A 14,513-nucleotide genomic window follows, 5' to 3' on the forward strand; every position below is an offset into this window, starting at 1 on the left:
GAACAACTGCCTCTTGGTTCATGTACAGATTCCTCATGAGCACAATTAAGTGTTTAGGAATACTCATACTTCACAACGCTGTCCATAGCTTGTCATGATCCACACAACTGAAAGCCTTTGCATAGTCAATACAGTACAAGTAAACATCTTTCTGGTATTCTCTTTCAGCCAAGATCCATCGGACATCAGCAATGATATCCCTTGTTTCACATCCTCTTCTGAATCCAGCTTGAACCTTTTAAAGTTCTCTGTCAATGTATGCTTGCAGCCACTTCTGTATTACGTTAAGTAAAATGTTACTCGCTTGGGATATCAAAGATATTGTCTGATGAATTCCACATTCCACTGGGTCACCTCTCTTTGGAATGGGCACAAATATGGATCTCTTCCAATTAGTCGGCCATATAGTTGTCTTCCAAATTTCTTGGCACAGATGACTGTGTGCCTCTAGTGCCGCCTCACTTTCTTGAAAGATTTCAGTTTTTATTCCATCAATTCCTGGAGCTTTGTTCTTTGCCAATTCCTTCAATACACCTTGGACTTCTTCCTTTATTATCATTGGCTCTTGATCATATGCTACCTCCTGAAACGACTGAACATCAACCATTTCCCTTTGATACAGTGACTCTGTGTATTTCTTCCATCTACTTTTGATACTTTCTGCATCATTCAAGAATTTGCCCAGAGAATCCTTCAGTAACACAAGCTGAAGCTTGAATTTTTTGCCTTCAGTTCCCCCAGCTTGAGAAATGCTAACTCCAGATCTTTGCACATTTTGTTGTAATATTTGACTTTGTCTTCTCAAGCTGACCTTTGAAATTTTCTGTTCAGCTCTTGTACCTCCTCATTTCTTCCATTTGCTTTAGCATCTCTACGCTGGAGATCAAGTTTCAGTGTCTTTTCTGACAACTATTTTGATCTTTTCCCTCTTTCTTTTCTTCTTAATGACTTTTTGCTTTCTTCATGTATGATGTTTTTAATATCATCCCACAACTCTTCTGGTTTTCAATCTTTACTGTTTAATGTATCAAATCGGTTCTTCAAATGATCTCTAAATTCAGGTGGGATATATACAAGGTCATATTTTGGCTCGTGGACTTGTTTTCATTTTCTTCAGCTTCAGTTTGAATTTGTATATGAGCAATTGATGGCCTGTTCCACAATCTGCCCCTGGCCTTGTTTTGACTGATAATACAGAGCTTTTCCATCCTTTCTTTCAGCAGATGTACACAATTTGATTTCTGTGTGTTCCATCTGGTGAGGTCAATGTGCATAATCATCTCTAATGCTGTCTAAAGAAGGTATTTGAAATAAACAAATCATTCATTGATTTTGCAGAATTCTATCATGTGATCTCCAGCATCATTTCTATCACCAAGCCCATATTTTCCAACTACTGATCTTTCCTCTTTATTCATAACCTTTGCATTCCAATCACAAGTAATGATCAATACATCTTGATTGCATGTTTGATCAATTTCAGATTGAAGAAGCTGGTAGAATTCTTCTATTTCATCCTCACTGGCTTCAGTGGTTGGTGTGTAAATTTGAATAATAGTGGTACTAACTGGTCCTCCCTGTTTGTTGTTGTTGTTGTTAAATGCCATCAACTTGGTTCCGACCCATTTTAACGATCCTATATAGGGTTTCTGAGGAGTAGCTGGTGAGCTTGAACCATCGACCCCGTAGGCGCATAGATATTATCCTATCACAGACAGCATTGTACCTCATGACTGATCTGGATTAAATGTTCTTTTTGACAATGAATGCAACACCATTCCTCTTCAATTTGTCATTCATTCCCAGCATAGTAAATCATGTGGTTGTCAGATTCAAAATGGCCAATATCAGTCCATTTCAGCTCACTAATGCCTACGCTCTGGTAGCGTAGTGGTTACGAATCGGGCTGCAAACCGCAAGGTCAGCAGTTCGAAACTACCAGCTGCTCCGCAGGAGAAAGATGAGGCGTTCTGCTCCAGTAAAGATTAACAGCCTCGGAAACCCTGTGCAGGGTCACTATGAGTTGGAACCGACTCCACGGCACATAACAACAACAATGCCTACGCTATCGATGTTAATGCGTTCCATTTCATTTTTGACAATTTCCAATTTTCCTAAATTCATACTTCGTACATTCCATGTTCCAATTATTAATGGAGTTTTACAGCTGTTTCTCTTCATTTTGAGTTGTGCCCCATCAGCAAATAAAGGTCCCGTGGGTTTTATTCCCATGGGCTTTACTCCATTTGCATCATCATGGTCAACTCTACTTTGAGGAGGCAGCTCTTCCCCAGTCGCATTTTGAGTGCCTTCCAACCTTGAGGGGCTCACTTCCCGGCACTCTATCTGACAGTGTTTCTCTGCCATCCATAAGGTTTTCAGTGACTAAATATTCGGAAGTAGTTCATCACTCCTTCCTAGTCTGTCTTTGGAAGCTCATCTGAAACCTGTCCACTGTGGGTGACCCTGCTGGTATTTAAAATACCGGTGGCACAGCTTCCAGAATCACAGCAACTCAAAAGCCACCACAGTACAACAAACTGACAACGTGAAATTACCTAGCAATAAAAAGGAATGAACCATTAATGTATATAACAAAACATAATATGCTCAAAGAAGTCACACAAAAGAGTTCATGTGGGTACTTGGGGATAGGTAGAGAGAAGAGATTATGTAGGACTCAGAAAACTTCTGAGGGTGATGAATATGTTTCTTATCTTGACTGTATTAAGTTTTACAAACTGTGCACCCTTAAATATGTATTTATTTTATGCCATCTATATAGTTTATATGGAGTCCTGGTGTGGCGTTAGACTGAACAGTCAGTTTGAACCACAAGGTCGGCAATTAAGCTCACCAGCTGCTCCTCAGAAACCCTATACAGGGTCGCTATGGGTCGGAACAGACTTAATGGCACTTACCACCACCATCAACAACATATAGCTTATAAACCAATAAAAGAGTCCCGGTGAAGTGCTGCAGGATAAGCACTTAACTGCTAACCACAAAGTCAGTAGTTCAAACCCACCAGCCGCTTCTCAGAAACTCTATATAGGGTCGCTATGAGTTGCAACTGCCTTGATAGCACTTAACAACACCAATAAAGCTATAAAAAAAAAAAGGGGTATCTTTTAAATTTGAACCTAAACTTCTGGAAAATATTTTTTAAGGCAAATATATTTGAGATCTAAAATCCACAAACAAGGTATGTTGTTGTTGTCAAATGCCGAGTTGATTCCAACCCATAGCGACCATGTATAGTGTTTCTGAGGAGCTGCTGATGGGTTTGAACTGCTGACCTTGCGGTTCAAACTGACTTTGTGATCCAGCACATGATCCTGCAGCACACCAGGATTCCAAACAATGTATGATGTTGTTGTTGTTAAGTGCCGTCAAGTTGGTTTTGACCCATAGCAACCCTGTAAAGAGTTTCAGAGGAGCAGCTGGTGAGCTTGAACTGCCAACCTTGTGGTTCAAACTGACTTTGCAGTCCAGCGCATTAACCCATAGCACCACACCAGGACTCCAAACAAGGTATGTTGTTTGTTGTTGTTGTTATGTGCCATGGAGTTGGTTCCAACTCATAGCGACCCTGTACAGGATTTCTGAGCCTGTAAATCTTTACGAGTGTAGAAAGCCTCATCTTTCTCCTGCAGAACAGCTGGTAGTTTCAAACTGCTGATCCTGAGGGTTTGCAGCCTGATTCATAACTGCTACGCTATAGTATTTGGTTTTCTGTGATTGCTTGGATCAACAATGTTTTTGAGATCATCCTCTCTTAAGGTATGATAAATATTAACAGAAAATACTAATCCTATGCCTTCATAAAATACTATTCATAAGATAGGAAATAAGTTATAAAATAGGAGAAGTGGGAAAGTAATCCAAGAGCCCATAAACATCCCCCTGTATCTGCTACACTGGCAAAATGTCCAAGTAGCTACTGCCTAAGGATCTGCACAGACTAGTTATCACCCACACCAATTATGAAACTGTTCCATCTTCCATAGAAGAATGTCATGTGTTTCTCTTAGTTTACTTCCATTATGCTATTTTCATTTGTGTTCCCTTATCTATTCTGTCCCCCTTCTTGGAAGAAAGAAAATTAAACAAATATTTAAAAGGCATTCCCTAATTGTCAGAGTTCTGGTGCAGCAATGCAGGCTAATGCGCTGGACTGCAAAGTCGGTTTGCTACCATAAGGTCAGCAGTTCGAGCTCACCAGCTACTTCTTGGAAACCCTATACAGGGTCACCATGGGTTGGAAACAACTCAACGGCATTTAACAACAACGATAGTCAGAGAGCCAAGCAAGAGAGTTTGCCATTTTTTTCTCCTTCAGTCTTGCATCTTCTTGTTCACAGCTGTTTCCAAATCCAGAAATTTACTTAAAGAGATGTAAAACAACATTTCTACTCCTCCTCCTCCATTTAGTTATCCAATTTCTACCCCTTTCCCCCAAGTATGCCCACCATACAAGTGCACAGAGGGACTGCTGCACTAAGTCAGTGTTTAAAGTTTTGATGACAATTTAAAGTCCTTTCCAATTCTAAAGTTTTAAGGTGACCATTCATAGCAAGCTTTCATAATGAATGGAAGTCAGAATCCCAAAGTTGAAAGAACAACGATTCTCTGAGTTATCCTGTAATCAATGGCAAAATTCTAAAATACTGGTTTGTTAATAATGCTCTTTTCCTTGATTAATTATTTTATTTCCTTAAAAAGAGTACCCTGAAACTAAAAACCACTGTATGAAAGACAGGGAGACAATAAGGTAAAATATGTGATTAAATATGCTTAATTTTCAATATCAGTTTGGATTTTTTAAGTAATTTTAGTAGCAACAGCTCTGACTGTTCCTGATTTCCACAGGTCTGGCTGATGATGAGGCCCTAACCAGCCCTACGGAAACAGAGAGGGAATAAAAGCAAAGAGGGATGGGATGTTAGGCAGCTAGGCAAGGAGAGTTGGCTTTTTCTCACCTAATTAGACTGCTAACCAAAAGGTTCACAGTTCAAACCCATTAGCCACTCCTCAGGAGAACCATGAGGCTGCTCCCATATAGATTTATAATCTAGGAATTGCTAAGAAGCAGTTCTACTCTGTCCTACATAGGGTCCTTGTGAATCGGAATCAACTACATGGTAGTGGGTTTGGTTTAAGCAAACACTGCTTACCATAAGACCTACAGTTCAAACACACCAGCTACCCCTTGGAAACTCTATACAGGGTCACTGTGAGTCAGAACCGACTTGAAGGCATTTAACAACAACATCAATTAAAAGCACACATCCAAAGATGCTTTGCTGGTTGGCAAGAGGTAAAAATTTCCCTACTACTTTCAAGCAAAAGTGATTGAGAATAGGAGACTCAAATAATAAAGGAAAAGTAATGTAAACTATTTCAAAATGCAAATGGATTTTCCAGCCATGAATGATTTCAGCTACTGAGAAATAAAATAACACTAGCAAATACTCAGACAAATGTTATGAGCCTAGAAAGCATCTAGTATTTTTTGTTAATAAACAGGATTTCAACCTGTTCTAAATCACGTATCATAACCTTATCTTTTAAGCCACTATTACATTTCAATTAAGATATAATCCTCTCCAAAAATAGTTTGGCAATCCATTTATAAAATAGTCCTAGGGCATAGCAAAAGGTTTAGTCTATCATTCAGGAAGTAAAATTAGTCTGACATATGATATGTATCCATCACCAAAGTGAAATCATTTCTCACTTATTACTACTTTCTTAGCTTTTGTAGCAAACAAAATTTGTAAAAGTCAGTCAACATTTACCAGCTCCTGAAAGGCAAGATTTTAATTCTAAGGAGCTCCTCAGTTTCACACCCTTAAGAAGTAGGAATTCCTTTAAGACAAGCACCAAAGCAAAAACTAAACCCAATGCCAATGAGTCAATTCCAACTCATAGCGATCCTATACAGGTTTTCTGAAACTGTAAACTGTTTGGAAGCAGACAGCCTCATTTTTCTCCTGACAAACAACCAGTGGGTTTAAACCGCTGATCTTGCCATTAGCAGGTCAAATCTTAACCCACAAAACCATCAGGGCTCATGCAACATTATCCAGTGAATACCCTTTGGCTGTCTTTTATAAGGCAAGGCAGGTAGGAAGGCACTAATTTTTAAGGTACCATTCTGTCATCTCAGATATCTCAGCAACCTTCTTGTAGGTGCCCAGTGTTTATGATCTTTCAAAAAAACACATGAATTGTAAAAGCTGTGTATTCCTTGGTTTTCTGTGACCTTCTGGATCACAACTAATATCTTCTTTAAGTGGAGATAAGCAGAATCCTGCAATGAACAACACCACTTCTTTCATATTCTTTACCTTTCCTAATATCTACTTAAAATTCTGCCTGGCATTACCTGTGAAAGTTCTCATTTTGGACACAGACCTACAACTAAACGTTTATACTCTATCATTTTGCTTTTAGAGGGGCAGGGAACTGCAATATGCTAATAATTCAGCATGTTGTTGTTAAATGCCATCAAGTTGGTACCTACTCACAGTAACCCTGTAGGGGGTTACTGCAAAGCAGTTTGTGGGTTTGAACTGCTGACCTTGTAGTTTAGCATTTGTTGTTAAATGCCATCAAGTAGGTTCTGACTCACAGTGACCCTGTATAGGGTTTCCAAGGAGCAACTAATGAGTTTGAACCACCAAACTTGAGGTTGAAACTGACTTTGTGATCCAGTGCATTATCCTGCAGTGTCACACCAGCACAGAAATTCAAAATTAAACAAAAAAATTTAAACTATATATTTTCTGTTCTCACTAATCACACACTAAAATTCAGGCTTTACAAAATTATGCTCTTAGCTGGATAAGAACCAAGATTCTCTCTTATTTGATTGTAGAGAAAGCATGGAATCTAGTTAACGTTGCAACTTCCTAACATTCTGGTTGCACTTATCCCTTACACATTCATGGCCTAGTCAAAAAGCATTACTACTACGGTTCCAGTTCATACATTCACAGGTTTATTCCAAAGAAAACTTGTTTAAAGATGTCTCTGGGATCAGTGGATAACTCCAGACAAGTTCTCTCAGTAATATTACTTGTCAGGGTTCCTGTAAAATAAGAGGTCCAATCACAACAGTGACTTTGGAGATTTTCTAGGCCTGTTCAGTTCAAGGCAGAGAGGTCAGTTTAGAAGGTTATGGCAACTGTTTTTGGGGATCTCAAAGGGATAATCTCGGTAGATTTTCTTGAAGGACACTGGATGATCATGAAGCCTTATTACAAAGTTCTAAGAAAACGAATAATGACATTGGTGAGAAAAAGGCCAGGAAAGTTGGAGGAATTTTTTCACATCACAGTGGATATAGCACATTTTTTGAGGGTAGCAAGGGCTGTCTTAGGAGTTGGGAAACCTTACCCCATACATCCTACAGCCCTGATCTTGCTCCTTCAGACTTCCTTTTGTTCTCAAAACTCAAAAAGCATTTCAAAGGAACATGATTTGAGTTCCTCAAGGATGCCAAAATTACTGTTTTGACAAAGTGTGAATATAAGAGCACAGAATTCTTCAGAGGTTGTTGGTGGTGGTGTGCCGTGGAATCGGTTCTAAATCATAGTGACCCTGCATAGGGTTTCAGAGGCTGTAACTCTTTACAGGAGCAGAGAGCTTCATCTTTCTCCCGAGGAACAGCTGATGGGAACACCACCTTCAGAAGTATATAGACCTGCTGCTGTTAGGTGCCACTGATTCAGTTCCGACTCATAATGGCCCTGTATAGGGTTTCTGAAGGCGCTCCAGTAGCATAGTGGTTACAAGTCAGGCTGCTAATCTCAAGGTCAGCAGTTTGAAACTACTAGCTGTTCTGCTGGAGAAAGATGAGGCTTTCTGCTCCGGTAAAGATTTAAAGCCTCAGAAACCCTATACAGGGTCACTATGAGTCAGAACCAACTCCGTGGCACACAACCACCACAAGTCAGAACCCAACTCCATAGCATATAACCACCACCACCTACCATAGGGTTTCTGAGGAGCAGCTGGTGGATCTGAATTGCTGACCTTGCGATTCAAACTGACACTGAGCTGAGTGCTTACCCTACAGCACCATACCAGGACTTCAGAGATCTAGATGGAGGACATGTCCAGAAACAGTATCTTCACATTTGGACGTTTTTGTTTAATAAAGTGGTAATACTTTTTTACTTAATCTAGTATTTCCGAAATCAGTCCACGAGGGGGCTTAAAAATATTGGTAGAAAATTTCCATTATCTTTTAATTCCATTTTTCCAAGAACTTTTTGAAGCCCCTTTGTATTTGACATCCACATTTATCATTGCTGAAAAGTCAGAAAAAAATCTGAATTCTGGTGCTGGAGAAGGGGCACACTCATGGTCCAGTGGAGGCCAGATTCATGAAGAATCCAGAAATTACAGAGCAGCCTGGCTTCAGTCACTCATGTCAGTATCTCGCAAGCAATCACATTATCTTAAAATATGATATCCAATTACTTTTTAACCTAGAATTCCATCTTTTTCCTACAAGATGTCTCAGAGACTAAGAACTGATATTAGGCAATCTTGTAAACTCTTTCCACCAATTGACCTATACTTACAACCTACATAAACCCAGAATGGTATGTAGCAGCTAAAGAGATTAGTAACCTCCCAGATGCAAATAAATAACCTACAGGCACACTTAGTCCATACCAGTATCATTTATAAAGTGTACATTAATGGAGTTCCAGAGGACATAAGTCTATAAAAGCTGGAGGAGGCAAAACAGTTTTAGCTCATAGTTCAAGAAAACGAAGTTATGGGTAACAAAAGCACACCAGTAATCTCACCCACACCATCTACCCACCTAAACATACACACAGACACAGAGAAGTAGACTGCGCTGCTCCTCCTAGTCTTTAATTTCCACAGAGTTCTTATAAGAAGCAAAGAGGAAGTTGGAATACTGTTGCCTTGTGGTAGGTTATACTTGGAAGTATGCTATAATTGGCAATAAAGGGATTAAGGACCACTACTTTCCTGGAAAACTTCCAAATCTCTAGCTATTAATGCAATGGTCCCCACTAGCTGGAATTTTTTTTTTTTTTTAATTCAGCAGGTAAAGGGTTAAGATCAACACCTCAGAAAGAAAAAGAGAACTTGGTTCAGCTCCACCTTCTCTAAAGCAAATATCAACAACACTGAGCCAAAACTACTCAGCACATGCAGACTCCACAGACATTCAAAAAACAGGTGAAAAGAAGTAGTTTCCACAGGTATCTCACCTTACAGCAAGCAGCACACATTAAGTTTCACAAAGTTGTGAAACACACAAGTGCTGAACAAAACAAAAGCACATAAAAAATGTTACTAAGGACTTGAAAAATATTTATGTCACAGAGGTCACTTTAAATTAGCAGGAAAAGTTGAAATTCAGGTTAGGAAGGTCAAACAATATCCATGGAAACAAAATCAAAACAAATAGATACAGAAGCTCTCTAACAAGAAGGTCAATTCTTATCCTAAAGAAACACTGGGTAAAATGCTGTTTCAGTCACCCAAGGAGGAGGTCAAGATGCTCATCAAATAAAAACAGGCAGTTACTGACAGCCTGTTAAGTCACCACAAAGGCCAGGCCAGAAGCACCTGGTCTTGCTAGAAATAGGTAGGAAGAAATGAGTCACTATTTTAATTCTGTTTGGTATTCTCCATATCTCAACCCTGTAGCAACGCAACATTTTCTTCCAGTTTCCACCACTATGGGTTCTTTACAAACTTGTGGAGATGGGTCAGAATACTGAGAAGCAGGGATAAGAGAAAAGTAAAAGAAAAGGAAAGAGTGATAAACCATTTGGTCAATAGAAAGATAGTGGGTTGGGATACAATCACCTGTAGAGAAGACTAACAACAGTTACAACAAGCAAATGATTGTTAAGATCCAATACTGTTTCCTCTCTTGGACAATATCTCATGTCTTTCAAAGCTTTTATAGTAAAAAGCGATAAATGGCTCCCTGGAGAGAGTAGTAAAAGATTTAATGTAAGTAAAAGGTTGAAATATGATAGGGTTACATGAATATCGTCAATATTCCCTCAGACTAGGATTGGAAGTAATTGGCACCTGAGAAAAGCTATACTCTTCTACAGGTAGGAAATGAGATGTCAACAGCCCTGAGGCACAGGAGGTGGCAGAAGAAGTAGTTACGGAGATGGTTATCACGGGAAATGTACAAAAAGCAATTCAATTACTCACAAACTTCTTGAACTTGCAGTCTAACTTCCTCCCCAATGAGAGAGGTTTATCACCATCCTAGGTCAAGAAGGGAAGCCAGAGAAGTTGTAACTCCCTGAAAGGTAATAAGCAACAGGGCAAGGAGACCAGTTCTCTGGATAGAGAAATATGAACGTCAGGCCCGAATGGCTACAGGACCTGGGCAAAGGGCCTGTTAATTGCAAGGACAAACGTCCACGAGAGCAAGGAAGATAGGGCCTAAGTCAGGTAACATTCCTAAGGGGAAGGATTATCAGGTGGCACCGGGCTGAGGGCCCAGATGGGGGACTGGGCGGGAGGAAAGTTAGCAGGTGAAAGGGATCGATCACGCGGAAGGAAGTGACCTTTAGGAGAAAAAAGAAAAGAATACCAAAAAGGGGGTAAGGACAATGAGAGAAAATAAACCCAGGAAAGCACAGGAGGGCAAGATAGAGAAAGCGTTTTCGGGTAATAGAGGAAGAAGAAAGGAAGTGGGACTGGGAGAGCTGAGATGGGGCTGAGAACCGGCCGGGGTTACAGAGGCGGGAGGATTGAGGGTCCAGGCTGGGGAGTGAAAACGCCCACAGGCGGCCGGGGCAAGAACAGGGTGGGACTTAGGGGGTTCCCGCGGTCCTCGAGGGGGAGGATGTAGGGGTGAGAACGAGCGAGGCGAAGAAGGGAGGCGCGGGGGTGGCTCTTGAGAGACGAGATGGAGCCCCTGGGGTCGGCTACCGGGGTCGTGAGGACGGTTACAGCGTCGGGTTGAGGGAGCTGGGTGGGAGGGACACTCACAAATTTCTTGGATTTGCCGCCGTCACCGCCCGCCGCAGGCAGCTCGTCCGGGCTCCGGCCCTTCTTCTTGTCCCGGGTCCCCCGGCCGGGCCCCGGACCCCCGATTGGCGGCTCCATGTCCCAGTTTGCGCTGGCTGGTGACCCTCGCACCTACGCCGCTCCCGTCCGACTGCTCCGAACCCGCCGCCGCCACCACCGCCACCACCCAGCAGATCCTTAGCCCGCCGCGCCCCGCCTCATTACCATGCCGGGCTGCGCGCGCCTCATGAATATACAACGATGACGCCCAGCTCCCGCCCGCCTGCCCCACTTCCGCCCGGACCCGCAGTCCCTACCAATGGGACAAGGGAGGGGAGAGGAGAGCCGCTACCTGCCCGGCGGGCCTAACCATTCGGGCCCACGTGGGGGGTAGCTAGGAAGTGGAGCAATCATCGACCGTAGCGGGTAGCCGCGCCCCCTGGAGGATAAAGAAGCACAGTGCAGGCCTTCCGGGTCCAACGCATCGCCCACGTGGCTGTCAAGGTTTGACCCACTCATACCCTAAACCAGGATATTAACTTTTGAACCAAAAATGCATCAAAGGGACGGTTATTCTGGCATAAAACTTAATGCCTGATTTCCTGGGATAATGTAGTTTTTAATATGTGAAATATCCAGGAAGCACATTAAAAAAAAAAAAAAGTGACAGCTGCCATTTATTAAAGCTATGTGCCAAGAACTATGGTGTTGGTGAAGTATATTGAATATACTATGGGCTGCCAGAAGAACAGATCTGTGTTGGAAGAAGTACAGCCATAATGTCCTTCGAAGCGTTTTTCTTACCTACTTTGGACATTGACATAAGGAAGGGCCAGAAGGGTCAGCAAAAGAGGAAGACCGGCAATAGGATGGATTGGCACAGTGACAGCAATAATGGTTTCATATAGGAATGATTTTGAGGACCTATGTTTTGCTCTGTTGTTTATAGTGTTGCTATGCGTTGAACAGGCACCTAAAACCATGTGCTAAGATTAGGGTTGATCCAGGTCAAGATTAGCTCTTGAGGTTAGATTGTCTCGTTTTCTATGTTCAGTACTTCCTAGTTCTGTTTCTGATTTGATCAAACTAGTTATTTCAAACATTGGCCTACACAATAATTGTTATCATTTACCATGCATGTTTGCTCTATGTCAGGCACTGTACAAAACATTTTGTCTCGTGGAATCCTCACAGTGGCATGTGATAAATTCTACTAGACTTCTCAGTGTAACAGATAGGAAATTTGGGCTTTGAGAGTTTAAATGACTTACATAAAGACACATTAAAAAAAAAAAAAAATTGAAACCCAGTTTGGTCTGACTACCATATCCTGTTTAACAAAAACTCCCCACTGACATAAGCCAAATATGAGTGAAAAGACATGTTCTTTGTTCTTCTAATATGACTCTAACTTTCACCAATTTCATGTACTCTCCCATCAACATCTGTGTCTTGTTTGAAAAGTACCTAGCACCCAGTAAGCCCTCAGTGTGGACTGAATTATCTTGACCACACCTGGTAAAAGATTTCAAGTAAGGGCAGTCTTACTTGCTCTGGTATCCCCAGTCCTTAGTCCAGAGCCTGGTATATAGCAGGGACTCTGCCAAACTGGTTGGCTCCTAAATCTGGCCTTATGCTCTAGATCTCCTAATTGCCAGATATAAAGTTGCATGCACCTGTACAGCCCACACTTCAAAACCTACCTGTTCAAAACCAATTTCAAAACCTACATACTTTCTAAGGAGCTCTGGCAGTGTGGTGGTTACGAATCGGGCTGCTAATCTCACGGTCAGCAGTTTGAAACTACCAGCAGTTCCTCAGGAGAAAGATTTGGCTTTCTGCTCTCGTTAAGATTTACAGCCTCAGAAACCCGGTACAGGATGGTTAAGTTGGAACTGACTCCACAGCACATAACCACCACCACCACATATTTTCTAAACTAGGTTGGTGTGAAACAGGCAGGATCAAAGAAGGGAAGGAGGACCCATCTATTCTTTCTTATTCTACTGTATGTATCTTCTATAACATTGATCAGTTTCTTTTGCATTTCTAATCCCTCCCTAATTGGATTATTCACTCCCCTAGGGAATGGTCTGTTTGTGGCTCTACAGGATCTAAGGTTATTCTTCACATAGACTGTTAGATGAGTAACTATTTGTCAGGCACTGTGTTATTCACTTGACATATTTCATTTCAATGTATTTTTACCAACTAGCATTGTTATTCCAAATGCCCAGGTTTAAATCCCTGGAATCATCCTCCACTCCTCTTAAACCAGTAATCTGCACAGGCTTATCTTTCTGTTAAGAAGAATACTCTATTAACTCCCTATATTTGAGTAACACAGTCCATGTCACACATACACAGAAACTAACAATGAATAAGTGCTGAATGAATTAACTAGAAAGAGTATATGTATCACTACCCTCCCACCACTCATCTGTCCGTTTGTTGTACTGTATGGTTTATGTGTTACTGTGCTGTTAGAAGCTATGTTACCCATATGTTAAATACCAGCAATCACCAGGGTGGGCAGGTTTCAGCTGAGCTTCCAGACTAAGACAGGCTAAGAAGGAGAAGCAGACGACTTATGGATAGTTAGCCAGTGAAAACCTTATGAATAGCAGCTGACCACTGTCAGATACAGTGTCTGAAAATAAGTCCCTCAAGTTGGAACACACTCAAAATATGACTGGGGAAGAGTTGCCTCCTCAAAGGACAATTGCCCTCAATGACACAAATGGAGTAAAGCTATCAGGACCTTCATTTGCACAACTCAAAATGAGAAGAAGCAACTGCAAATATCCACTAATAATCCAAATGAGAAAGGTACAAAGTAAGATTCTAGGAAAACTGGAAGTTGTCAAAATGAAATGGAATGCATAAAGCTCGCTATCCTAGGCATTAGTGAGTTGAAATGGACTGGTACTGGCCATATTGAATCTGACAATCATATCATATGGTTTACTAAGCCTGGAATGACAAATTCAAGAGAAATGATATCACATTCATCATCAAAAAGACCATTTAAAGACCTATCCTGAAGTACAATGCTGTCTGTGATAGGATAATACTCATACACCTACAAGGAAGACCAGTTAATACCACTATTACTCAAATTTACGCACCAACCACTAAAGCCAGTGAGGATGAAAATAAAGAATTCTACCAAGTTCTTCATTGTGAAATTGATCAAACATGCAATCAAGATGTACTGATTATCACTGATGGTTGTAATGCGAAGGGTGGAAACAAAGAGGAAGGATCAGTGGTTGGAAAATATGGCCTTGGTGATAGAAATGATGCTGGAGATCACTTGATAGAATTTGGCAAGACCAATGACATTCATTGAAAACGCTTTTTAAACAATATAAAGGGAAATTATATACATGGATCTCACCAAATGAAATAAGCAGGAATCAAATTGACTACATCTGTGGTAAGGGATCATGGAAAAGCTCAGTATCATTTGCCAA

General features: G+C 41.1%; 1 protein-coding gene across 2 annotated transcripts in view; it reads right to left on the reverse strand.

Annotated features, from left to right (window-relative positions):
• DIAPH1 (diaphanous-related formin 1) overlaps positions 1–11,203 on the reverse strand; it is a 186,068-nt gene extending 174,865 nt beyond the window's left edge. Inside the window, exon 1 of one of the 2 annotated variants that reach the window (XM_006866193.1) lies at positions 11,020–11,203. In XM_006866193.1, coding sequence (XP_006866255.1) covers positions 11,020–11,136 — 117 coding nt within the window. In that variant the 5' untranslated portion in view covers positions 11,137–11,203. The remainder of the gene's footprint in view (positions 1–11,019) is intronic. The other variant, XM_006866192.1, reaches the window with a different exon arrangement.
• Positions 11,204–14,513: the final 3,310 nt, after the last annotated feature.

The sequence above is a fragment of the Chrysochloris asiatica genome, unplaced genomic scaffold (assembly GCF_000296735.1).
Source record: "Chrysochloris asiatica unplaced genomic scaffold, ChrAsi1.0 scaffold00087, whole genome shotgun sequence".
NCBI classification, from domain to species: Eukaryota; Metazoa; Chordata; class Mammalia; order Afrosoricida; family Chrysochloridae; genus Chrysochloris; species Chrysochloris asiatica.